The 27,149-nt window shown below is 38.8% G+C and overlaps 1 protein-coding gene across 1 annotated transcript in view; it reads right to left on the bottom strand.

Moving 5' to 3' along the window:
* The window catches only part of poe (E3 ubiquitin-protein ligase-like protein poe), a 797,274-nt gene that overhangs the window by 562,516 nt on the left and 207,609 nt on the right, over positions 1–27,149 (bottom strand). Inside the window, exon 21 of the mRNA XM_067137373.2 lies at positions 8,015–8,116. Within this exon, the coding sequence (XP_066993474.2) occupies positions 8,015–8,116 (102 nt within the window). The remainder of the gene's footprint in view (positions 1–8,014; positions 8,117–27,149) is intronic.

Below are 27,149 nucleotides of genomic sequence, written 5' to 3'. Positions count from 1 at the left end.
CAGTGGGGTGATTAGCTTAAAATGTTTATAAATGTTGGTTGTTTATAAATCTAAATACAAATGGAAAATCCTACACTTATCTTCAATATTATTTTGAGAGAAAACAAGTATACAAAGTAAGGAGCCCAAAATAATAATATTTCCAAAAATCTGTAGGCAACTAATACATGTAACTGCTTAGAAGTATATAAGCTGATATTTTAAAATACTTTCCAAACCTGGAATGTGGTGATAGTTAAATATTTTCTACTGGTTGTTTGTGATGTCAATTTGTTCAACTATCTGCACCAACTCCACCCAAGTTTCTAATAAAATGATTTTCGGGTTTTCATCAAACACTACTTGGCCCTCAGAGCCTGTCAGTTACCTGAAACTCTGGTGAAGAAAAGTAATCCATCCGCCACGAAATTAGCGATAAAAGAGCTTTTGTCACACCGTGTTTTTCTTTTTTAGTTTAGAAGGAGACTCTGTTTCTCTCTCACATACAATATTTTCGGCACTCTCTCTATGACTCTCACTTTCAAAATCGCTTAACAATTCCTTAAAATGATTATCTCCATCATCACTTTCCGCTGTGGTTAATAACTGAAAGATCCTGTGATCCGAAATAACATCGCTGCAAGAGCAAATGAGTTGTTGTTCCGCCATGTTTGTTTTGTTTACATCACAGATGAACTCCACAGATGTCTACAAAAAGCTCTGTAAGTTACTTCCTGAAGCTATAATCTCCGATCAGTTAGTTCTACATAATGCCCAACAGATGGCAGAACAAATCAGAGATCAAATTCACACTCTAAAGTGAACCGGGAAACTCAAAAAAATTAAAATTTTCGCGCACCGTCTATAGACGGGCGTAGCACTGGTGGACGGCCGCGTCAGCCCGTCTATAGGCGGGCGTAGCACTCATCGGGTTAAAATATACACAACAGTACTAAGACCAATAGTTATGTATGGATCAGAATGCTGGGTGATAACCTCCAGAGAAGAACAGTGGCTGTGGGAAAGGAAGATAATGAGAAAGATATTAGTTGCACTAAGAGATCAGGATGGGTGGAGAATGAGGACAAATGTAGAGCTGCAAGGACTGTTTGGCCAGCCAGATATTGTTACTAAAATTAAGCAGGGAAGAATTAGGTGGCCCGGTCATGTTCAGAGAATGGCAGAAACCTGCACCGTTGAAAAGGTGTTTATAGAAAAAATTGATGGAAGGAGGAGGAGAGGAAGACCCAGGAAAAGATGGTTTGATGATGTTGAGGATGACCTTAGAACGTTAGGAGTTAAACGTTGGTGATAAAGGAGGCCAAGGACCTACAAGGACTATAGCGCCGACCAGTAAGTAAGTAAGTAAGTAAGTAAGTAAGTAAGTAAGTAAGTAAGTAAGTAAGTAAGGTTACCATTTCTCTCCGTGTGCTTGATATAAGGTTAGGTGAGGTGGCGCTGTTTGAAGAAGAAAACTGGGACGTTTGCCACAGAGGCCTCTGGAGTGACATCAAAATTTTTCAGAATGAAATTAAACATACCCTTTCACGCAGTATCGGATTTCGAAAAATATCCAATGAGTAAGCTGTAGTGTGGATATCATCCGCGAAAACACAAGTTTTGAACAAATTTATTGCCGTTTCATTCCATTTTTAATGTGCATGGGGTTTTTCCCGACATTTACAAAAATTGGATACAACAACAATCCGTTATAGCGAGTACATTTTTCGCCGTTATGAATTCACGCTATAACAGACTTCTGCTGTATCGTAAGGAGCCTGGACGCCTGATAATAGTTAAGTCCAAAACAAATTTTCTGTCCAATTTGGGATTCAAGTGTGAATTTTATATGTGGATCAATGTCATTCAGATTAATGAGAGTGGTAGCGGCATCTCTTATGCTCTCATTCATAACTACTATGGTGCCATCTACTGTATCTTGCCAAGAAAAGGATGTTGTCAAAGTTATTGTTATTATTATTTATTATTATCATAATCAATTTTGGTATGTAAAAAAAAAAAAAAAAAAAAAGTAAATCTAGACCGAGATACCCGAGGCCAGCGATTCCATAGCCAATCCTTCTTATTGACATGATACCATATAGGCTCTTGGGCTTATGCCGTGTCAAGAAAATAAGGTGAAATTCTTTACGTTTCGCAGAGGACTGTGCTCTATGTCATCAGAAGAAAATCTTGGACTCTCCACGAGAAAGGCTTTTTAACAATGACTCTCTTAAATTTAGACGTTATAATAGAAGTGGAAATGGCACGTACGCCTTTCTCGTGGACAGTCGAGATATTCTTCTGATGATGCAGAGCACAGTCCCCTGCGAAACGTAAAGAATTTCACCTTATTTTCTTGACACGGCATAAGCCCAAGAGCCGATGTCTATAAGTACGGGCCATGAAAGCATTAACGGCAAGTCCTTCTTATTGATTAATAATGTAATCATAAGTCAAATACAGTGGAACCTCGATTCTCCGCTTTTGGAGGGACCACGAAAAAAAGTACAACACAGGAAAACGGAAAATCCAGGAACAAATGACCAATCAACAATTCAGCTAAGGGCTGTACTACGACAGCCAGATAAAAGTGCGGTATAAATCTATTTGGCAGTTTGGACATTTATCTGGAAGTTCGGTTGAAAACACGTACTACGACTTTCGTTTATGTGCAATCTGGGAAAATATTCTCGAGTATAGCTATGTCGAAGTTGGAGAGACTGTTAACACTCTTATCTGGGACTTTGCTCCTATCAGGGACGCTACTGTAAAGAATCAAGATGGCTACACATCAAGATGAATCCACATCTACATGATGCTGTGCGAAATTAAGTTGTTATAATGTAATCTATGTACAGTGAAACTTTTAAGAAGTTTTTCAAGGGGACCAAAAAAAAAACTTCTTAAAAAAAAAAACTTCTTAAAAGGGGTAATGCCCGAAAACTTATTCTGTACTTTGACATACATGTAAAACACACAGCCAAGAGATATCCTTGTTTGTGAACAATACCGAAATAGACATATATAAGAGCTGCTAAAAGAAAGCCACAATATAAATACAGTATTAGATTATCATGACATGTATTTTTAGAGATAAAGTAAAATACTGTAATTGAACATACTGTATTATAAAAATTCTTGATAAGAGAAAGGAACATGTTATACAAAACCTTGCACAAGAGATAAAAGAAATACTAAGAATATTAAAACGGTAGATGGTGATGAAATTCCATACTGCATTAGACATTAAATACATTTCCGAACACAAAAGTCTAGGCTCCTACTTGGAAAACAAATTGTCCAGGGTTGACTGTTTTTAGGTTTTTACTGCATTCTCTAACTATAAACCACCGAGCTGGATAGCTGCAGTCGCTCAAGTGCTGCCAGTATTCAGTATTCGGGAGATAGTGGGTTCGACCCCCACTGTCGGCAGCCCTGAAGATGGTTTTCCGTGGTTTCCCATTGTCACACAAGGCAAATGCTGGGGTTGTACCTTAATTAAGGCCACGGCCGCTTCCTTCCCATTCCTAGCCCTTTCCTGTCCCGACCTATCTGTGTCGGTGCGACGTAAAGCAACTTGGAAAAAAAACATCTTCAAGTTAACAGCAGAAGATGGGACATTGGCAACTTATTCTTAGAGATTCTTAGAACCTATTCATAAGCCTATATCGCCCCTGCATTCCTACTAATCACAGCCATCAGCGTAGTTTCTGGCTGTTTCGCAAGTACCGCATGGACAAGCCGATATTGAGTTTTATTTCCTGCTTTAATCCTCTTCATGCTAAAGGTAATGAAGAAAAGAAAAGCAGGTTCGAAGTTGCAGAAATGAGTGCATGGGAAAGTACTGGGGTATTACGTGCGAGTGATAAAGGCGCAGCAGCAACACTAGCACATCTGAACGTAAACAGTTTCTTTCCCCGCGAGAATTTTATTTCATGTCTCCTCATCCTTGTGCTACGTTCTAATAATGCGATGTAATAATTACGACTGACAGATTAATACAATGTTTAGTGCGTATAAAGGTCAAAATAAAAATAACTTTCAATTTTATGCCAACACGTGGTATCGTGATGCCTGTAAGTGCGTGCGTAGTACAAGCCCTAAATGTCACAACAATGAAATATGTATTATTATTATCTTACAAACACTCCTAAACCAAACAAACAAACAAACAAAACCACATTCCCAATGGACCTTCCACCTACCAAGCGACTGCTGCTTATCCCGTTAGCCTCCAGATTACGAGGTGAAACATGGGAAACATGTGACAAATCCTCTCGGCCATTATTCCTGGCTATTCCTGGCTCTCTAGACAGAGGTCGCCATCTCACAATTCAATAGTTCCTCAATTAAAGGTAATCGTAGAATGAGTGAACCTGCAACCAGCCCTCAATTGCAGGTAAATATGCGTGACCTGGTCGGGAGTCAAACCTGGGCACTCCGGGTGAGGCAGGCAAGTTAGACCACGGTGCCAGCTTCAAACATTAATGAACGGTGCGCGAGTTAAAAATCTCTGTACTTCAGATTCAGTTTTACCAGGGAAACTTTGTCAGTTTCCCGTGAAAACTTCTTTCAGTTCAGCAAATTTGATCAGCCAAACTCTTCAACAATTTTTCTAATTACGCCAAGACAAACAACAATCGACCACAAGTAGTTTTTAATTCTCTAATCTAATAAATTTTTTTTTTTTTTTTTTTTTTTTTTTTTTTTTTTTTTTTTTTGCTAGTTGCTTTACGTCGCACCGACACAGATAGGTCTTATGGCGACGATGGGACAGGAAAGGGCTAGGAGTGGGAAGGAAGCAGCCGTGGCCTTAATTAAGGTACAGCCCCAGCATTTGCCTGGTGTGAAAATGGGAAACCACGGAAAACCAAATCTAATAAGCACCTAACATGATGATGAAATTTTTTTTTTAATCTTCCATTTTAATTTGGTCACCGGTATACAGTTTGTAGTCAGTTGATGGAAATCTTGTACCGCGAAAATAAGGCCTACATCAACGTTTAAAGATTATGATAAACTCGAGAATATGGTTTCGAATGTAAGTATCGATTCTCGAAAGTCCTCGAATGCATTAAATCCAATTCTGCCCGTCGCTAAACACAATCAAATTGGAAAGAGAAAAAATCATCAGAACTTCAGAAATTACGGTTATTCGTGACCTCAAGCTCAGCTGGAAAGCACACTCGCTGTACAAGTCTGTGCGAGTGTGAAATGCTGCAAACTTTTTAAATGTAACGCGCTCAAATAAAACTACTGCGGTTTTAATAACATTTTAACACAAAAAAATGAAATTTCCAGTCTTACATTGGGACCAAACCAGTAATAGGCAATCCCAAAACCTTCCACGGCATTACTACAACATCTGTTCTGGTCTCGATAACAATCGTATATGATGTTATTCAAATACTAAATATATGTTAAGGAGGAGCCGTTTCAATTCCTGCCTGAAAGCCCAGCGACTATACAATACCCTGAGGGAAGTGCCCAAAATCTGTTCGGCGATACGACAGGGGGGAAAAAAAAAAAAAAAAATCTAACCCTGGACATAATGTAAGACGTTTTGTAAATACAAACATTTGACGAAACTCTTTCCGTCTTCAAGTAGAGCTGTCGAAATGCACTCTGTCTCCTTCCAATTGTTGTGGCCACACTCTGCATTATGAGATCCGAGGATTCTCTTAACAATACCACCCGAATGCGATGCTAAGATGGTCCCTCATGCAAGTTCACCACCGATCGCTTTTCCAGTACAGTACTTCCTCTATTAAAAAAATTATCGCAATGATGGGACGTTAACACCAAGATCCATAAATATGACGTAGCCATCCTTTCGTGAGATACAGTTTCTTGAAAAACATGTGATCCAGGATTTAGCGTTGATGGGACTGAAATTTCTGGACGGTTGATCCGGGAAATAGTTTCTTCGAGGAACGGATAATGCAGGATTTTTACAACGTGATTTAATTAGGATGCTCGCGGGATCACATAATTTGAGCGAATAATTTGGGGAAACGTAGTTTCCAGGAACACATAATCGAGGTTCTACTGTAATTGTTGTTTATAACTGATTTAAGGATAGACCTGATATCCTGTATTTCTAATTTACTTAGGCTGCTATATTTGCTTAAATTATTTTGAATGATAGGGTACACCTAGGAAATTTGTATAATAGGATAATGAACTAAACTTTTTAATTTGTCGAACAATTGTTTAGCGTTTTAATGGATTTTTTAGACAAAAATCGATAGTCCCTTCTTAAAAAGTTGTGAATGAATTGTGACGCTTTATACAAAGGACTCGGTCTATAGCTAATGATCGAGTTTATGGGTACGCCGGTTTATGTATCTTGGGGAGGGATTTGGTGGTGGGTAGGCCTGGGTTCATACTAATTAGTTTAGTTGTTTCTTGATCTGTTAATAAGTATGAAGTATTCTCGAGAGTCTGCTTAAGTTGATGTGGGATTCTCAGGGTAGGTTTCTTCTTTACTGAAAAAATTAACTATCTTCAAAAATTTATTTGTTTTGCTTATATATTCATTTTTATCCATTATAACACTGGTGTTACCCTTATCAGCTTTCGTAATGATAAGATTATTATCAATAACCTTCTTTTTGAGTGCATGTATTTGTTTCTGTACAAGAATTGAATATTAACTGTTGTTATTAGGAGAAGTAAGGGGTTAAATTAGGGGAGTTCATTTGTTTTTTAGGTTAAGAATATTGTTCAATTTTCTTTTTACTTAATTCTTACTTATCCCGTTTTTCTGCTGGCAATTTTCTAATGGCTAATTCTGCTTCTACTTTTGTAGTGAAGGCTGTATGTATGTTAAAATTAGGCCAATTGTGTTTAGGACCCCTGGCTAAAATGGAACTTTCATCATCATTCAATGATACCTTGGACACATTTATGATCGGAGGGTGAAATTGATTGGGCATGTTAATGGTTTTGCTGATTTCTTTTTTTATTGCTAGGGGCTTTACGTCGCACCGACACAGATAGGTCTTATGGCGACGATGGGATAGGAAAGGCTTAGGAGTTGGAAGGAAGCGGCCGTGGCCTTAATTAAGGTACAACCCCAGCATTTGCCTGGTGTGAAAATGGGAAACCACGGAAAACCATTTTCAGGGCTGCCGATAGAGGGATTCGAACCTACTATCTCCCGGATGCAAGCTACAGTCGCACGCCTCTACGCGCACAGCCAACTCCCCCGGTGCTGGTTTCTTAGCATAGCTATTATTGAGTTTGGAGTTCATTAACATGTGCAGCATTTTCTCCAGAGTTTGTTGTTTCTTGGATAATACAATAAATCTATTGCCAACTTGAGTTTGAAAAATGTCCCAGTGAGCATCCGAAAGAAAACTTTTAATATCAAGGTGTCTCTCATATAATCTATGAATAAGAAAGGATTTTTCCTTGTACAAAAATCTAAACTCTTCTGTCAGCCAAATCTTATTTGTTCCAGTTTGGGTCTTTGTAACTTGAAAAGAAGAACAATGTCTTTTAAAAACGCCTTTAAGAAAGTTGGGTGTCAAATTGTGACCGATACACTATTTGAGAAATTTGATATCTGCCCACTTTGGCTAATTTGACTAACAGACCTAAATATAAATGGGCGTAATCCTATGCTCATGGCTGCAGAACCCACTACATCATCCCTTGTCTCAAATCTTATGACCCTGTTCTAATCCTTCTTATCCTGTACTCTAAGTTCCCCTTTCCTACCTCTCCCTGCCCTCTTACTGTCCTCCTTTGTAACACCTCACTGTCCCCCCTCTTCCCTCTGCTGTTGTACCCAGTGACTCATACTGACTCCCCACCTAAATCTCTCCTGAACTTTCCATGTGAGCGGATACCTTACACACTTGTTTAAAGATTTTAGATAACTCCACACAAATTATAGATGAAAATATGTAGAGAAAAGCAGTAAAATCTGTTGTTGTTAGTTTTGGGACTATGAAATTTCTTTTAACCATACAATAGGACTCCATATCACACTACTTTTATTTCAGTGCACTATTGTATATCCTACCTGCTACAGGCGATAATTGTTTCTGTCAATTGTAGTATATGCGGTAGTAATTCTTGGGCTAGCTCTGCAGAAGCTGGTGATGGTTCAGGACCCTGGGCACCCCTGTTTAATATAAAATAAAAAATTCTTGTGATAAAAGTAAAATACATCAAGGTGTACAAATATATTCATTACATAGTAACACTTGATAAATTTAGAGGTTGCCTAAAAGACAAATTATACTTAATGCCAATTAATATTGTGTAGCAGAAAAAATAAATAAGTTTATTGAATGTTAAAGAAAATCACTGCAGATCATTTTTAAAACATTGAGGATTTCAAGGTAGAAAGTGCAACATCAATAATCAAAGATTTGACCTGCAGAACTCGATAAATTTTTCAGATATCGTGCCCCTACTCCCGATTAGCAACTTCTACTTCTACACATACTAAATTACATGCATATCAGAGTGCCTTTGATAACATTTATTTTTCTTCTAAAATTTAACAATTGCAAATGGCTCCAGTAATGACCGGTCTAGAAATGAAATGCAGGACATCTACTTCGGACATCCTTTTACATTGCATAAACTCAACTTTGAGAAGCACAGCGAGTGTAAAAAGTATTTGTACGACCCCGCATATTTTTGAAAATAATGAATTTTTTATGCATTTAGGTAGGTTTACAGATTGAAAAAAATAATTCATGTAGTATTCAAATACCTTTATTCATTCCATAAACAATATGAAAACAAAACCTTGTCGAAAACTTGTAAAAAGGTAAGAAACAAATAATATCCCTCTTGCCACCAACAAAAAGTATTCGTACGACCCCTGTCTTCTGTACATTTCTCCGCCACTCCATGGATATCAATATTTAGGATTACCCTTGGCGGCTATGACAGCTTGGTTGCAATTGGCATTGATTTTACTAAATTAGTACAGTAGGAAGGAGGTATTTTTTCCCCATTCCTCCGCGAGAGCATTTTGTAAATCCCTCATTTGAAATGCGTGTAGACCTAATTTTTCTTGTAAGGTAGCAGAGAAAATAAATAAGTCCATTGAATGTTAATTGGGTTTAGGTCAGGGGAATGGGGAGGGTTTCTAAGCATTTGGGAGTGTTGTACAACAACCAAAGCAGGGTATCTCTAGCTTTATGTTTCAGATCATTGTCCTGTTGAAAAAGGCAATCACTTCCCAGTTCCATTTTATCAACACTGGCAGGTAAGTTTTGCTTCAAGATATTGATGTACATTCGTTTATCAACACTGGCAGGTAAGTTTTGCTTCAAGATATTGATGTACATTCGATGGTCCATCTTGTCTTCAATGAAATTAACATTTCCCACTCCCTTAGCTCTCATACACCTGCACACCATCACTGAACTAACCCCATGTGTCTCAGCAGGAATCAGATTCCGCTGTTGTAGTTCAGTTTGCGGTTGCCGCCACACTCAGAGGCTCCCGTCTGACCCGTATATGATGTACTTGCTCCCATCAATCCAGACAGTCCTGTTGGAGACCCTCAAACCTGTGTTTCAGTGCTTCGTGGCAAAACGTAGCTGTTTCAGAAGAGTAATCTTACTCGCATAGAACTTCTTTCGTCCCCGACACCTGTGTAAGTATTTTTGTCGAAGGGTGTTGTGCACTATCTACTCACTCACACTCGCACCTCGCCGTTCCAGCTCAGCAGCAATTTTCGGGGCACTGCATTGCGGATTTTTCTTCACTTCTCGGACAACGAAGTGCCTGCCTGGGTCAGGGCCCGGGGACGTCCAGTTCTAGGCTTGCTATTTAGCTTTTTGTCTCAGAAAAGCGGTCAACGATCAACTGCACGGATGACTTAGGCCTCCCGACTGCTTCCGCGATCCTTTTCAGCAACCATGTCTGTTGTGAAGGCAGATGATGACTTTTCGTTCGCTGGGAATAGTTTCCAGGCTCTTTCGCCCCATTCTGACGTATGAATGTACTCGAACGGTGTCCTGTCAAAATCCGAGTCGAAATGAGTTAATGGGATACATCCGAGCCGCAGCAGCATGCACATCATTAGCAGGGAGCGGAGGGCTAATTTTAGTCGCGAAAATGGGGGTCGTACGAATACGTTTTGCAGGTCCTCAAATGGAAATTTATTGTCTGAATTTTTTACAAGTTTACGACGTTTTGTTTTAAATTGTTCATGGAATGAATAAATGTATTTCAATAATACTATATGAATGATTTTTTTCAGTCCATAAACCTACGTAAACGTATGACAAATTCATTATTTTCTAAAATATGCGGAGTCGTACAAATACTTTTTACACTCACTGTATATAAATTAGCAGTAACAATTTGCACAGTTAAATTTAATGAACTTAAAACAAGACACAAACATCATCTAATACACACAGCTTTTTTGTTTCCTACATCTCAACCCCTTGTCAGCAATAAGTTACTTCTCACTTTGGATGTTACATTACTACAAAACCAGTAATCTACACTTAAGGGGTTAATCAGTAACAGTGTTACATCTTACTAATTGCTTTTCAAGTTTTTGGAGACCCAGGGTACTGGAATTTTGCCAGCAGGAATTCTTTTACATGTCAAGAAACCCACTGACACAAGGCTGGCAGCCTTTCAAATACCACTGGAATCAAATCTGACAACGTAGGCTCAGAAAGTAAAGGCCAATTAATTTACATGTCCAAAGGAGTAAAACGGTTCCAAATGCACTGGTGTACATATCTGACTACACTAAATGCAAGGATCTTCAAAAGTTGCTTATTAACCAAGAGAAGTTTGCTTCTTCCTTGCTTGTTGTTTTAAGGGGCCTAACATCGCAGGTCATCGGCTTCCAAGAGAAGTTTATCCAAAAAGAAACTGAAATAGTGTAAGATACAAAACATGTCGTTTCTGGCACCAAAAAGTAGCAATCCTCAAAAATAATGCACTGCTTGCTGCATATATCTTCATTTCCATTATGGAAGAGTTTAAACAAAGTTTTGTTTCATGCTCCCAGTGTTTTTTTCTTTTATCTGAAGGAAATTACAGATCTTAAAGAGTAATGATTTCACCCCTACAAGTGCCAGCTTTATATTCTGTAGTGCCAGTATGTAAACCTGCAATCTGTATCCAATGGATTAAATGCTAACAGTTACCACAATTTTTTTTTTTCAAAAATGATGTTATTTACATTAAGTTTTAGAACAGATTCTGCAGTTTAATAGTATGTAGCATGTAACTTTATTCAAGAAATGGAAAAACCTATCATTTAAATAAGTGAAAAATAAAACTCAAAATTCAAGACAAAATAGCCATAAAAACACGGTAAGTTGAAAATTCTTGCATATTTCATTATTAAGCTCAAACTACAAGCTACTGGAAACACTGATTTACAACAGAATCAGTCCAACCATTTTCAAGATCTTCCCCGCAGAACAAGCTGGCTTTAGATGCCGAGGTGCCAGAATTTAGTCCTGCAGGAGTTCTTTTGTGTGCCAGTAAATTTACAGACACTGGCTGACATATCTGTGCTCCTTCAAATACCACCAGACTGAGCCAGGGTCAAACCTGGCTACTTGGGATTAGAAGGCCAGCGCCTCAACCGTCTGAGCCACTCAGCCCGGCAATGTTTTCAAAGCCTGGTGCCTTTCCCGTTCTGAAGCTTTGAAGGGCTACTGTAACTTCATCCATGGTGAATGATAATGCTAGATCCAGTACAGAGGAGCAAAATTTTCTTAGTTTTCCTCGGTCTCTTCTGATTGCTTTGGAGTGTGCTTTGTCCGATTTAGCCCTGGAGATCTGAATGATTCGGTCTGCTGTTCTATCTAGTTTGACTTCTGGAGGTGCTTGTGGGAATGGCCTCCCTAATTTCTTACAAGGCTCCAAGCCATTTTACTTGAACGCTTAAAATCTAGTTCCTCAGCTGTTTTTGTCCAGCATGCCCTTCTGTCCTTCTCCAGACTGCTAATTAGATCATCTGCAACTTCTATCTGATCACACCGTAGAAAATATTGATAGAGAAGCTCACTAGTAGGAGCCTCCGTGGCTCAGACGGCAGCGCGTCGGCCTCTCACCACTGGATACTGTGGTTCAAATCCCGGTCACTCCATGTGAGATTTGTGCTGGACAAAGCGGAGACGGGACAGGTTTTTCTCCGGGTACTCCGGTTTTCCCTGTCATCATTCTTTCCAGCAACACTCTCCATTCTCATTTCATAGCATCTATCAGTCATTACTAAATCACTTTGGGAGTGGCGACCCCATCGTACTAATAGCCTATATCTGCTTCATTCATTCCATCCCTGACCTGGTCAATGACTGGAAAACAGGTTGTAGGTTTTCATTTTTCAAGCTCACTAGTGTCACTCCAACATGGTATGTATTGTTTTCTAAAGCTTCTTGGTAAGTGCTTTTTGGCGGTTGAGACCATTACACTGATTAACGTTTGGTATTTACCAAGGATGGGAATGATCCAACGGATGTTGCTGTCTAGGTCTTTAGAAAATTGGTCCCAGTTGGCTTTGGAAAAATTCCATCGTGGGGGTAGTGAATTTGCAATGATTGCCATCTTCATCCTACTTCCAGGATGATGGACCTCTGCCGACTGTGTGGAAATTTATCGACAGAGGTTTGTTGGCAGAGGTAAACCTACATCGTCAGTTGTGACAAAGCTCAGGTCTGGATTTGTTTAACATTTCCATCTGGCTGAATGGAACGTGCGTTTATTTTTAGGATCGTACACTAGGTACAGATTGTGTGCTCCGGTCCAGTTGATCACTTCAGTACCATGTGAATTAAACTGTCTGTATCCCCAGCTGGTATGATGACTGTTGAAATATCCTATGATAGCCAGATGTGAGGTGGTTGGCAGCAAACTATCACAGGCCATGATGTATTTGGTGACTTGTAAAAACTGTATTTGTTATGCTGAAGTTGCCCATTTTGATTGTTATTGCTGAAGAATCATAGTGATGAGAGATTATTGCAATGAGTTGGGCATTAGGTATTAACTTTCGGACATAGGTAGCTGTGGTATACAGTAGAACCTCGATAATTCGAAATCGGTTAATTCAAAGTCCCACGTAATTCGAAGAAGCTCTCGTTCCCGAAAACATGAGATACAGTTTAGCATGTTATTTAAATTGTTTATTTCGAAATATGGATAATTCGTCATTCGAAGTACAATGTCGGCCCCATTACCGAAATTCAGACTTTTAATTCAAAACTGCCATTACATTTTAAAACAATAGTATGTTACAGAGTAATTTCAACTCGAAATTTATCCGCGTCATAATAGAACGCGTGTTCCGGAACGTGGAGGGGTAGCTTTCCGAACTTACACTCACTTCGGTGGGTCTACAGTGCGCTTCATGATTGCCAAGTTGAATGAAATCGGAATTCTTTTCTATTCAACCTTTTCAGGAACGCCGTAATATCACGCAACAGGCAGTGTGCGGGAAAACAGAATGCGCGAACACTAGCGATGCCGACAGTTGACGAAAAAGCGTGGCTCATATAATAAATTCGTAGGCACCGAACAATACTGGCATTGCCGATGAAACTGCATTGCTTTATTTTAATGCGAGCCCAAACGGTCTTATGGTTTTAAAGGAGAAAGTGCCAGCCGGAGAATCGTACAAGGGTCGGGGATGGGGGTCATTGTAGTGCGTTGCAATTGCAATGCACATGGAAGCGAGAAACTTTATCCCCTCGTCATAGAAAAGTTCGATAAGGGCGTCGGGCACTTTCCATCCCAGTACAAAGCATCTAAAAATGCAAACAGTACAGATATCCAAAAAATAAGGCATTTGCACAGGGGAACCAGCATAATTTATCCTCGTCTTTGAATTGTGTGATTTTTTTTTCTTTCGTTGCGTGAGGTTATGTTCGTCAGTGATTTATCCAAGTGCATTATTTGAACATTGTAAATGCACCTTGTTGGATACATTTCGGAAATAGATTTTCTATGGCATTGGAAAGGTTTAAACTGTGAGGTGATTGCATGTATTAATGGGTCTCTCGTACTTTGTGACGCGGCAAGTGTTTACATTTCTGAAGTACGAGAAAAGTGCCATGGCGGGAAATCGTACAAGGATAGAGTCATAGGAAAGTTTCATTTTAAGGGCATCGGGTACCTTCTGTGTAAATACAAGGCATCTAAAATGCATACAGTATAGTACTCCAATGAATAAAGCACTTGCACATGGGAGCCAGCATAGATTTCTCCTCGTCTTTGAATCGTGCTTTTTTTTTTTTCTTGCTTTCTTTCTTTCTTTCGTTGCGTGAGGTTATATTTGCCGGTGAGGTATGCAAGTGCATTATCTGAATACTGTAAATGCACCTTTTTGGATACATTTTGGAAATAGTTCTTTTTTCATGGCATTTGAAAGGTATAAACTGTGAATGAAGGTTAACTGCATGCAGTAACGGGCCTTAGAATATTTCGTAACGCAGCAAGGGTTGGTACTTCTGAATTGCGAATTGGCGGTTAATTCGAAATCACGTAATTCGAAGTCCGATTTTTGAGTCCCAACGACTTCGAATTAACGAGGTTTTACTGTATTGATCATGATAAGTAGCACCTATCATGTGGTATGCAGAGATTGAACCACATGCCTGAAGCTGGTCTGCATTGCCCACATGCATCTCCTGTAATACAACATCTACTTTGTGCTCTCTAAGGATAGTGCATAATTTTTTGCATTTTGATCTGCTGATGCCTTCGATATTGAGATGGCAGATACGGAGAGCTCCTCCATAGAATCGAGCCTCTGAGAAAGCCTGTGTGTGGTTCTCATAGAAGCCTTCGAATGTGTGCGAATATCTCTTCAATCAGTAGTTTAGGAGACAGGTCAGGATAACCAACGTTGTAGAGTGTCTTTAGGAGCATATGACAGCACGTCTTTTCACCTGCAGTGACTGTTCTTTAGCACCACCCCGGATACATGTACCTTAAGGAACAGTCATTTTCTCCTGATGTGGGAAGTGTATGATAAGCAAATCAAATACAGGAAATGAGATTAGACAACAGGTTAAGATAAATACAGATGAACATATGAGTAACAACACAGTAAAGGTTTCCACCTATTCAATACAAAATATATTCACAATATTTTAATATTAAATGGAACTAGTTTCGACCCATCTAGGGGTCATCATCAGCCACATCAAAGCAAAGATCACTCTTGACGAAATCCTAAGAACATGTTAATTTTAACAGTAAGATTATTATGGAATAACAAGTGAATGTGGTAAATGAAAAGAGATGATAGTATGGGACAGGTGAGTAATAGCTAATAAATATACAAAGAATATACATAAGAGGTTTGGAACAAAGTATAAAAGGGGGCTTAGTGTTGTAAATATATAATCATGGAAAACAGTAAGTCCTTAAAATGAAGAATGCAATGTGAAATGACACACATAAAATTATATATGGCTTAGGAAGAGTGGAGGTGTTTTAGGAGGGGAAGAGGGCTTAAGGTGGGGTTGAAGGGTGCGGAAGAAAGGGTAATTGTCTCGGAAAAGTACCTCTGATTAAATTTAGGATTGAGTTTTGGATGGCTGCATTATTGTTTCTGAGGAAAGTGATAAATAGATCCAAGAGTATGTTGGGTTTCTCTGAGATTTCATTGAGATTGTGACTGGCATTAAAGTACAGTAAAACCTCGTTAATTCGAAGTCGTTGGGACTCAAAAATCGGACTTCGAGTTACGTGATTTTGAATTAACAGCCAATTCGCAATTCAGAAGTACCAACCCTTGCCGCGTTACAAAATATTCTAAAGGCTCGTTACTGCATGCATTTAACCTTGATTCACAGTTTATACCTTTCAAATGCTATGAAAAAAGAACTATTTCCAAAATGTATCCAAGAAGGTGCATTTACAATATTCAAATAATGCAATGGATATTTCACTGGTAAACATAACCTCACCCAACGAAAGAAAGAAAAAAGAAAAAGAAAAAAAAAAGCATGATTCAAAGACGAGGAGAAGTCTATGCTCGCTCCCATGCGCAAGTGCTTTATTAATTGGATTACTATACTGTATGCATTTTAGATGCCTTGTATTTACACAGAAAGTACCCGATGCCCTTAAAATCGAACTTTCTTATGACTCTATCATTGTACGATTTCCCGCCATGGCACTTCTCTCGCACTTCAGAAATGTAAACACTTGCCGCGTCACGAAGTATTCTAAGACCCATTAATACATGCAATCACCTCGATTCACAGTTTAAACCTTTCAAATGCCATGGAAAAAACTATTTCCGAAATGTATCCAACAAGATGCATTTACAATGTTCAAATAATTCTCACTTGGATAAATCACTGACAAACATAACCTCACGCAACGAAAGGAAAAAAAATCGCACAATTCAAAGACGAGGATAAATTATGCCGGTTCCCCTGTGCAAATGCATTATTTTTTGGATTTCTTTACTGTTTGCATTTTTATTATAGATGCTTTGTACTGGCATGGAAAGTGCCCGACGCTCTTAAAACATTGTGGCTTATCGAAGTTTCCTATGACGAGGAGATAAAGTATCTCGCTTCCATGTGCATTGCAACGCACTACTATGACCGCCATCCCTCACACTGTACGATTTCCCGGCTGGCAATTTCTCCTTTAAAACCATAAGACCGTGTGGGCTCTCATTAAAATAAAGCAATGCAGTTTCACCGGCAATGTCAATATTGATCGGTGCCTACGAATTTATTATATTTGCCACGTTTTTTCGTCAACTGTCGACATCGCCAGTGTTCGCAGATTCTGTTTTCCCGCACACTGCATGTTGCGTGATATTACGGCGTTCCTTGAAAGGTTGAACACAAAAGAATTCCGATTTCATTCAACTTAGCAATCATGAAGCGCACTGTAGACCCACCGAAGTGAGTGTAAGTGCGGAAAGCTTCCCCTCCACGATCCGGAATGCATGTTCTACTATGACGCGGAGCGGATAAATTTCGAGTTGAAATTACTCTGTAACATACTATTGTTTTAAAATGTAAAGGCAGTTTCGAATTAAAAGTCTGAATGTCGGTAATGGGGCCGACATTGTACTTCGAATTACGAATTATCCGTATTTCGAATTAAACAATTGAAACAACATGAAAAACTGTATCTCATGTTTCCGGGAACGAGAGCTTCTTCGTATTGGGCAAGATTTTGAATTAACCGATTTCGAATTATCGAGGTTCTACTGTATTGGTCTAGGTGTATGTAGTAATTTTCCATTCTGTCGAGTAAAGGGCCCTTGTTTGCTAATACGAGGATGTCCATGTCTTGTTCGATATTGGTGAAATTATGGTTATAATCTTGCATGTGTTGGCCGATGGCTGAAAACTTGTTGTTTTTTATTGCGTTAGTGTGCTCGTGGTATCTGATATTGAAGTTTCTACTGCACTGAATCTTGGCGAATGGTCCCACAAAACGAGCCACATACAACAGCCTAGTTCACCGAGCCTTCAACATACCTATGTCCAAGAAAGATCTAAAGAACGAACTCAACACAATCCGCGGAATCGCAAAATTCAACGGCTTCAGCAACCATTTTATAGAAAGGATAATCAATAAACATAAAAATCGCCCAAAAACTACCCTCAAAAAAAGAAACAACTAATTCTCTAACATTTTCCACCTTCACATTCAACAATGATATCTACAAGTTAACCAATATCTTTAAGAAACAAGGCGTTAAAATAGCCTTCAAAACCAACTATAAGAACATGAACGTTTTACACAATACTTCACACGTCAACAGGACCAGCAGTTTTTTTAAAATCAGGAGTTGATAAGATCAAATGTAACACCTGTGGAAAAACCTACACCGGGCAAACCGGTAGAAACTTCAATATCAGATACCACGAGCACACTAACGCAATAAAATACAACAAGTTTTCAGCCATCGGCCAACACATGCAAGATTATAACCATAATTTCACCAATATCGAACAAGACATGGACATCCTCGTATTAGCAAACAAGGGCCCTTTACTCGACATAATGGAAAATTACTACATACACCTAGACCAATACTTTAATGCCAGTCACAATCTCAATGAAATCTCAGAGAAACCCAACATACTCTTCGATCTATTTATCACTTTCCTCAGAAACAATAATGCAGCCAACCAAAACTCAATCCTAAATTTAATCAAAGGTACTTTTCCGAGACAATTACCCTTTCTTCCGCACCCTTCAACCCCACCTTAAGCCCTCTTCCCCTCCTAAAACACCTCCACTCTTCCTAAGCCATATATAATTTTATGTGCGTCATTTCACATTGCATTCTTCATTATAAGGACTTACTGTTTTCCATGATTATATATTTACAACACTAAGCCCCCTTTAATACTTTGTTCCAAACCTCTTATGTATATTCCTTGTATATTTATTAGCTATTACTCACCTGTCCCATACTATCATCTCTTTTCATTTACCACATTCACTTGTTATTCCATAATAATCTTACTGTTAAAATTAACATGTTCTTAGGATTTCGTCAAGAGTGATCTTTGCTTTGATGTGGCTGATGATGACCCCTAGATGGGTCGAAACTAGTTCCATTTAATATTAAAATATTGTGAATATATTTTGTATTGAATAGGTGGAAACCTTTACTTTGTTGTTACTCATATGTTATTCTCAGTTCAATACGGACCAACAATATGAAATTTATAACCCTTAATGAATACAGATGCTAAAAAAATAACTAGCAACACTGGATAAACACAGAATAAGAAAAGAGACACAAAGGGTAATGGAAAGGAACAAACAGGTGCAAACTTCATTTACACATTGTGAATTCAACGAATCAGCCATGAAATATTCCAAATACATATTGTAGGGATCGCTTAAAAGGGAGTATGATAATATGGGGCTCCCCTTGAATCAATCAATCACTACTGATCTGCATTTAGGGCAGTCGCCCAGGTGGCAGATCCGTTGTTTTCCTAGCCTTTTCTTAAATAATTGCAAAGAAATTGGAAATTTATCGAACATCTCCCTTGGTAAGTTGTTCCTATCACTAACTCCCCGTCTTAAACAAATATTTGCCCCAATTTGTCCTCTTGAATTCCAGCTTTATCTTCATATTGTGATCCTTCCTACTTTTAAAGACACCAACCAAACTTATTCGTCTACCAACGTCATTCCACGCCATCTCTCCACTGGCACCCCGCAACATACCACTTAATAATATAATTATAAATTTACTCATTCCAGATGAATATTTCAGGTTCCCTATGGGAATCAACATTACATCACATACCACTTAGTCGAGCAGCTCGTCTCCTTTCTCTCAAGTCTTCCCAGCCCAAACTTTGCAACCTTTCTGTAAAGCTACTCTTATGTCGGAAATCACCCAAAACAAATCGAGCTGCTTTTCTTTGGATTCTTTCCAGTTCTTGAATCCAGAAATCCTGGTGAGGGTTCCATACACTGGAACCATACTTCAGTTGGCATCTTACGAGGGACTTATATATGCCCTCTCCTTTACATTCTTACAACAACCCATAAATACACTCATAGCCATGCACAGAGATCTGTACCATTTATTTACAATTGTATTTGTACCGGGCGGTACACCTCCACGTCGCTAATTCAAACTTTGCGCCAGTTGAAACTCCCCTACTGGAGGAAGTCTGAACTTTATCTAATGTGTTAATTTTCAAGTTTCTCAGATGATGTCACTACCTGGAAATTTTGAAGTTTCTGAACTGGGTCGTTTTCGATGTATTTTTGTCTTGCCTGTAGTAAGAAGTGTGAACATTCTCTTCTAGAGGACACTACTGAAGAACTACAATGGTGCACCCTAGTGCGAAGTGAAAGAACTGTTTTTTGGAGAAATTTTTATTTCAAAAGTTTGTTCCTTGTTAAATTTCTTTCTGTTATTGTTTAAGTTGGCTGTATAACCCTTTCTTTCCCCTTGTTTTGAATTTAGCCAATCCCATATTTCTTTAATTAATTTATGACCAATCGGGTGTATCTTCCTCAACAGGGATATGTTGCTTAACCCTAACCAATAAAATTTTTGTGGGAGGGTGTTCTCATTCCTGAAACGCCTCGAACTTTCCGCGAGAGTATATAAACTGCTGATTTTCGGGTCTCCGCGCCACTTCAGTAACATCTTTCAGTGTGTAAAGTACGTAGCAGGGGGCGGGAAGCGCCTCTTTCTTCGGGCAGCAGTTCATCCACAAGGTAATGGCCGTTTAGTAACTTCTTTTCTTGTTAGCTCAGCAGTTTAACTCTCGGGGCAGGTCCGAAGCTTTTCCACCATGTAACTTTTCCCTAAAATGTAAAGACATTTAGTATCTATTCTCTTTTAAGCTACATATTGGGATAGAGAGTGCTTAACCCTCTCGAGCTCCCACTCACATTGCATTGAGGTGAACTTATTTTTCACAATCGTTTCTTCCTTAACGTAATGTAAATTGTTTCATTCTAAAGTCACCTCTTTAGTATGGGATTAGCCCTTGCAGTAACGGCCTAGTGCCAAGTAGGTTTTATATAAAGTGTGTTAGGAGTGCAAGAACGCCTCCTCTCAAGTGGTATTTTAGAGGCCACGTAATTAACTTTTCCTTACTTAATAGGCCTCAGTAGGTTGGGTATTTTACCCCTGTTTTCGTGTCCTTGGAGGACAACTTGAAAGTGGAATTTGGTGTGGCCTTGGATAGGCTCGTACTTAAGAGAAGATTGCTCTTTCTAAAAATTTTGTTTCCTGCGCGCCTCGAGAAGGCTTTACTGTGTAATTGGGAGCAAGTGCTCCTGGGCATGATAGGGGTCTTCTGCCCCTTTGTTGAATTGTGTATATCGTAAAGTTGGGCTAATTGCTCAAGAATTGTGAGTCCGGGGCTCGAAGCCCAAAGCCTGTAAATACTGTAATTGTACTTTTGTTGCCTTATACTGTGTACCTGCCATGCTTGTTATTTCTTGATTTTGAAAAGAAAATATAACCTTGTTAAATTTTATTTTAACTTTAATTTCGTATTTTGAAGCCCGTTCACCCCCGCACCTTCTTTTACCTCTGCTGTTCCACAGATACCTTGGAACAGTATTATTTATGTGATTACCAATTATATTAACATCTTGGTACTTACAATGATCCCCAGAAGGAGCCTTTATGAGTCAACGCAGTAATTAAAACTGAGAGGACTTTTCCTATTTGTAAAACTCACAACCTGACTTTTAACCCCGTTTATCGCCACCCCCCACTGCCTTCTGTCCATCTCAACATTATCAAGGTCATTTTGCAGTTGCTCACAATCTCGTAACTTATTAATAGGGACCTCGCATTTACGATAAATGCAAATTTTTGAATCTTGTACTGAATCCAAGCCTACGGTAATTCTAACGTGGAATAAAATCATTTTTACGCATAAATAGAAGTGTGATAAAATGCGAATTGTGACCCAAAATGTGAAATTAGTACGAATATGCGATTCTGGTGCAAATTCTGCAAAAATGTACTATTTTACTGGCGAAAACAACATATTTTGGCAAAATAGTCAGAAATACTCAAAACATGACGCATAAATCTTTAGACTGTTCCAATTGATGAAGAAAAGTAGCCAATCGATTGCTGCTTGCTGACTTTAATCGATAATTACAATGGGAATAGCAAGGGGAATAAGATCTGTATCAATTATTATCGAAATGTAAATCAAGTGTCACGGAAATAACAAGATAGACGCAGCGTTGTTTTCCTGTTGTTCAAAACTGAAACTAGTGAAGAGCAGAAAGTCAAGTGATTGTTTAGGTTATGGGGCGCACGAAAAAAACTGTGCACAAAAGGGCTCAGCAATATGCAAAAGACGGTTTATATGCCACAGATTCAGCGACAGTGTTTTGCAAGTATTGTAATTGCCGAGTTGGGTAGGAAAAAAAGGACAGCATTGTGAAACATGTTAAATCTGAAAAACACGTGGGTAGGCGACGCGATAATGAAAGAAAGCAATCTTCTGTGTTTACACAGTTAGATAGTTGTAAAAGACGAAAAATTTCCAGAAATAACTTCTCGAAACGCACAGTTGAAGTATTTGCCAAAGCAAATATACCTCTGGAAAAGGTGGAAAGCAAAGAGCTAAGAGACTGGATTACTGAGTTTTCAAATGAAGAGCTGCCATGTGTGAGAACTCTACGTGAAGTATATTTACCGGGTATGTTTCAATTTCATTGATCAGGTGCGGTTCAAAACCATGCGCAAAATTGAAGGATACTGAATTTGAGTGTGGTTTCCATATCGAACTATCTTACCCATACCCAACTGATCCAGTAATTCTAAAATAGTTTGTTATAATTTGAGGTCTTTCTTCCTTTCTAGAAGTTGCATCTGACCACTAGAAAAGAACTGCAGAGGCTCTAGTGGGGAAGAACATCAACATACTCTGTGATGAAACTACAGATAGAATGGGCCGTTGTGTTTTTATCATATTCCAAGTTCCAGCTGGATCGAAAAGAGAGCTGCACATTGTTTCTGTGAACTATCTTGATGCAGGAAAGGCCACAAACTGCTCTCATGCAGTTTTAGAAGCTCTGCGCAGTTATAGGGTACCACATGACTTAGTTGAAGTGTTTGTTAGTGACAGTGCCCCGTACATGACCTGGTGTTATGAAACATTAAGTGTAGTCATAGGGGATCATTTAATGCATGTACAGTGCTGGGCACATAAGATCAGCTTGGTTGGCAATAGTTGGGTCGCACTGATGACAGATTTAAACCATGTGGTTGCGATGGTAAAGCCTGCATTTTTGAACACATGAAAGCAAAAGTATAATTATTTACACTTTTTAACATCGAAGTATAGTGCTCCAAAGGAAGCAAAGCTTTTTCCTGCACCTGCCATAACCCGATGGAATACCTGGTTTCAGGCTGTCTTCTATTTGATTGCTTACTTTACTGACATTACATTTTTCAAGATGTCTGAAATGAAAGACATCATCAACTGTGGTATTAAGCATCTGACCGATCTGAGTGACCGAGAAGTGAATAGGCTTCACTCCCATATGGTTTTCCTCACAGATCATGCAGCTGGATTGGTTGATCTCCTTACTGAACTTGAAAGGTCTCTGTATCCTACCTCTCATGTCCTTTACCCCAAACTGCATAATCCTGACGCCTGTTTTACCTTAATTTGTGAGAGGAATTTTTCTGCGGCAACTAATGATGCTTTGATTAAGCTCACTCCTCTACAGCAGGCTGCACGTAGAGACACATCTGTCAAAGCTGCTCTTTCTTCACAGTGCAACCTAGCCACATTGAAAGCTAAAGACCCCAACCATAAGCATTTTGTGTCAATTTCTCAAGCTTTGTATCCAAAAAATATAATTTTGAATAACACTGATAAATTAGATGAGCTTGAGAAATTGTTTGGAGTAACAGATCTCTCACGAAACTATATCTGGTCTGGTTACTCTTCTCTGAAACATGCAATTCAAACCCAGTTGAAAGAAAGTGAAAAATGTGATGTAATGCTTGCATTAACTACAGTTCAGACAGAGTTCATCATATTTGGTAAATACTGTCTTGAATTGTTGTGGACCCCAACAAACAATGTAGATAGCGAGCACGTGATGCCTCATTACAACACAGTGGTTACAGACAGACGGTGCAATTTGAAAAAAAAAGCAATGCCAAAGTACTGACAATGCTTTCATCATAGGAAAGTTTGATAAACCGCAATGTTTTAAGGGTGTTGCGCACTTTCCGTGCAAGTACAAGACGTCTTAAAAAAATGCAAACAATACAACAATCCAAAAAATATTTTTACACAGGGAAGCCAGCATAGATTTCTTCTAGTCTTTAAATCATGCAATTTTTTTTCGTTGTGTGAGGTTATGTTTGTCAGTGATTTATCTATGTGTTTTATTTGAATAATGTAAATGCACCTTGTTGGACACATTTCGTAAAAAAAAAAAAAAAAAATTCCATGGCATATGAAAGGTTTAAAGTATGAATCAAGGTGATTGCATACGTTAATGGGTCTTAGAATACTTTGTGATGCATCAAGGGTTGGAATTTCTGAATTAAAAGAGAAGTGCCATGGCAGGAAATCGTACAAGGATAGTCACTGTACTGTGCTGTAATGCAGACGGAAGTGAGGGATATTCTCCTCTCGTCCTAGGAAAGTTTGCGGTAAGGCACAATTTTTTTACGGGCATTGAGTACTTGTCTCGAATATTATTACAATATTTTTTTAAGTCCACCTGCTCAATACAATACAATATAAACCACTACTTCATATGGTTAAAATTTTATACATAATACATAAAAGTCAGTGGTACATGTTTCACCCTTCTTTACGGGCATCATCAGCCATATCAATCCTAAAAATAATACATATGGAGTCTTTCTAATCTTATGAATTATGAATAATGATTTCGTAAAACATTATACAATAACATCTAAAACAACGATAATGCACCAAAGTGTGTTAATAAAAAAAAAATTAACAGTTTTTGAAGATTAAAACGTGGTTAAACATGAATATTTGAGAGTTTAAAACTAAAATGGATCTTTTTGTTATATATCATTAAGACTGTGACGGCCTTGAGTGTAAACACAATCAAAGGGGGATGTTTCTTCAATTCCCATAGTATGAATCCAAGATGGTAAAATCACTGTCAGTTATTTAAAACACAAGTGTGAACGTAATAAACATGTTAAAATGTGTATACAGTTGAAATATCTGAAAGTAGAAAAGAAAATGGAACTTTTATTGGAGGCGTTGCTAATGATAACGTATGTCAATGCTAGTGGGTTGGTAGTCAACTGGATCCAAAAGACGGTCAAGTTGGTGTTTCTACTTAGTAGAAAGCTCAGTCAAGCTAAAAGAACTCTATCATTTCTTCCAACAAATGTTTCAACGGGGTTATAACACCAACTTGACCGTCTTTTGGATCCAATTGACTACCAACACAATAGGGAACATGCACAATTTTCAAAAATATTTTTTTTGAAAAGTACATTCAATGAAATAGTACGTAAACGTATTACAATAAGGTAAGTTGCCTTGTTTCCTACCATTAAAAAATGTTCAAAAGTGCTTTTCCGCAAGGCGAGTGAAACGGCCTCTGACGTAAGGAGTGCGCTGTGACATCACGATCCAGTACCACATGCAGCTCTACCAGCCATTGTGCATCAGCCGTTACTAAAAGCTGATTGTTTATTATTCGTGATCGCGAATAACTTCAAAATGACAGAAGAAAGGTTCAAAACAGCACAGTCAGACAATCTATCATGTGTAGATGTCATCATTCTTGAAAAATAGTGACTTTTGTGCCCGCAGAAATTCGCGGATAAAAAGCAAGTTTGTAAGTGGCATCTTTCATATACGTGCAATGTATTGTAACTCATAGTATTAGGATAACAACGAACCTGGATAGAAATCACATCACTTTCAACATTTCCTTCTAGACTGATTTCCATATTAAAGGATAACATTACATTTTCGGGCTTTCAGCACTAACATAAACATATAGATAGCATTATAGTACTAGTCCGCCTCTGTGGTGTAGTGGTTAATGCGATTAGCTGCCACCCCCGGAGGCCCGGTTTTGATTCCCGGCTCTGCCATATAAGTTGAAAACAAATAGTACGAGGGCTGGATCGGTGTCTACTCAGCCTCGGGAGGTCAACTGAGTAGAGGAGTTTCGGATCCTACCTCAGCCATCCTCGAAGTGGTTTCTCGTATTTTCGCACTTCACCTCCAGGCACCTAAGGCCACGGCCATTTCCTTCCCTCTTCCTTGTCTATCCCTTCCGATCTTCCCATCCTCCAACAAGGCCCCTGTTGAACATAGCAGGTAAGGCCGCCTGGGCGAGGTAATGACCCTCCTCACCAGCTGTATCATCATACCCAAAGTCTCACGCTCCAGGACACTGCCCTTGAAGCGGTAGAGGTGAATTCCCTCGCTGAGTGCGAGGGAAAAGCCAAACCTGAAGGATAAACTGATTAAAAAGAAAGGAGGAAAGAAAGAAGGAAAGAAAGAAAGATCATAGTACTATAGGTCTATAATCTATCATGCCCGAAAATATATATATTTAAGGTTGGGGCAACTGGCCTACCCACTTCCGGGGCCCATGAAAGAGAAACATTAAATATCTTGGTGGAGGGAAAAAGTTAAACATGATAAAGATAAATGTGACTTCATCTAGTTTTCACAAGTCGGGCTGAGTGGTTCAGACAGTTGAGGTGCTAGCCTTCTGACCCCAACTTGGCAGGTTCGATCCTTGTTCAGTCCGGTGGTAGTTGAAGGTGCTCAAATACGTCAGCCTCGGGTCGGTAGATTTACTGGCACGTAAAAGAACTCTTGCAGGACTAAATTCCTGCACATCGGCGTCTCCGAAAACCGTAGAAGTAGTAAGCGGGCGTAATGCCAATAACATTAATTACATTTGGTTTTTAACAAGCTGAGCATATCATGCAAGAAAAGTGTCTTGGTGACATTTTAGTCGTTCAATACAGGAATGTCTTTGGGTATTGTGACTTTTACCTGTTTTTTTGCTTTACATCGCACAGTCACAGCTAGGTCTTATGGTGACGATGGGACAGGGAAGGCGTAGGAATGGGAAGGAAGCGGCCGTGGCCTTAATTAAGGTACAGCCCCAGCATTTGCCTGGTGTGAAAATGGGAAACTACGGAAAACTATCTTCAGGGCTGCCGACAGTGGGGTTTGAACCCACTATCTCCCAGATGCAAGCTCACAGCTGCGTGCTCCTAACCGCACGGCCAACTCGACCGGTATTTTTATCCTTCGGTTTATTGACTTGGCTTGTATACCGTACCTGTGTGCAATTATGTTATTTATTTCACTAATATTATGATAATTATTATAATTGAGCAATGTTAACTTATAAGACTCCAACAGACAAGCATTGGTTTTGTGTAGAGATATATATTTGTTAAATTCACGTTTTTTTCTTTCATGACGTACACGCCATTTTTTGTTATATTATGGAGTATTTAGCTATAGCCTAAATTTCTTTACAAATGTGAGCACTTCAATAAAGACATAAATAACTGTCGCATGCCAAGATAAATTGGTATAATTAGAGCTGTCAATATGGTTCATAACCCCTTTGGTTTATTACCTAGACATGGATCACCCAAAACATAGGTTAGGTTTGGAGAGAATACTTTAATAATCAGCATTAATGAATGCACTGTTTATTAC

This window comes from Anabrus simplex, chromosome 1 (assembly GCF_040414725.1).
Source record: "Anabrus simplex isolate iqAnaSimp1 chromosome 1, ASM4041472v1, whole genome shotgun sequence".
NCBI classification, from domain to species: Eukaryota; Metazoa; Arthropoda; class Insecta; order Orthoptera; family Tettigoniidae; genus Anabrus; species Anabrus simplex.
Note: the sequence above shows the minus strand (reverse complement) of the source record. Positions and strands in the feature narration are given on the sequence as shown.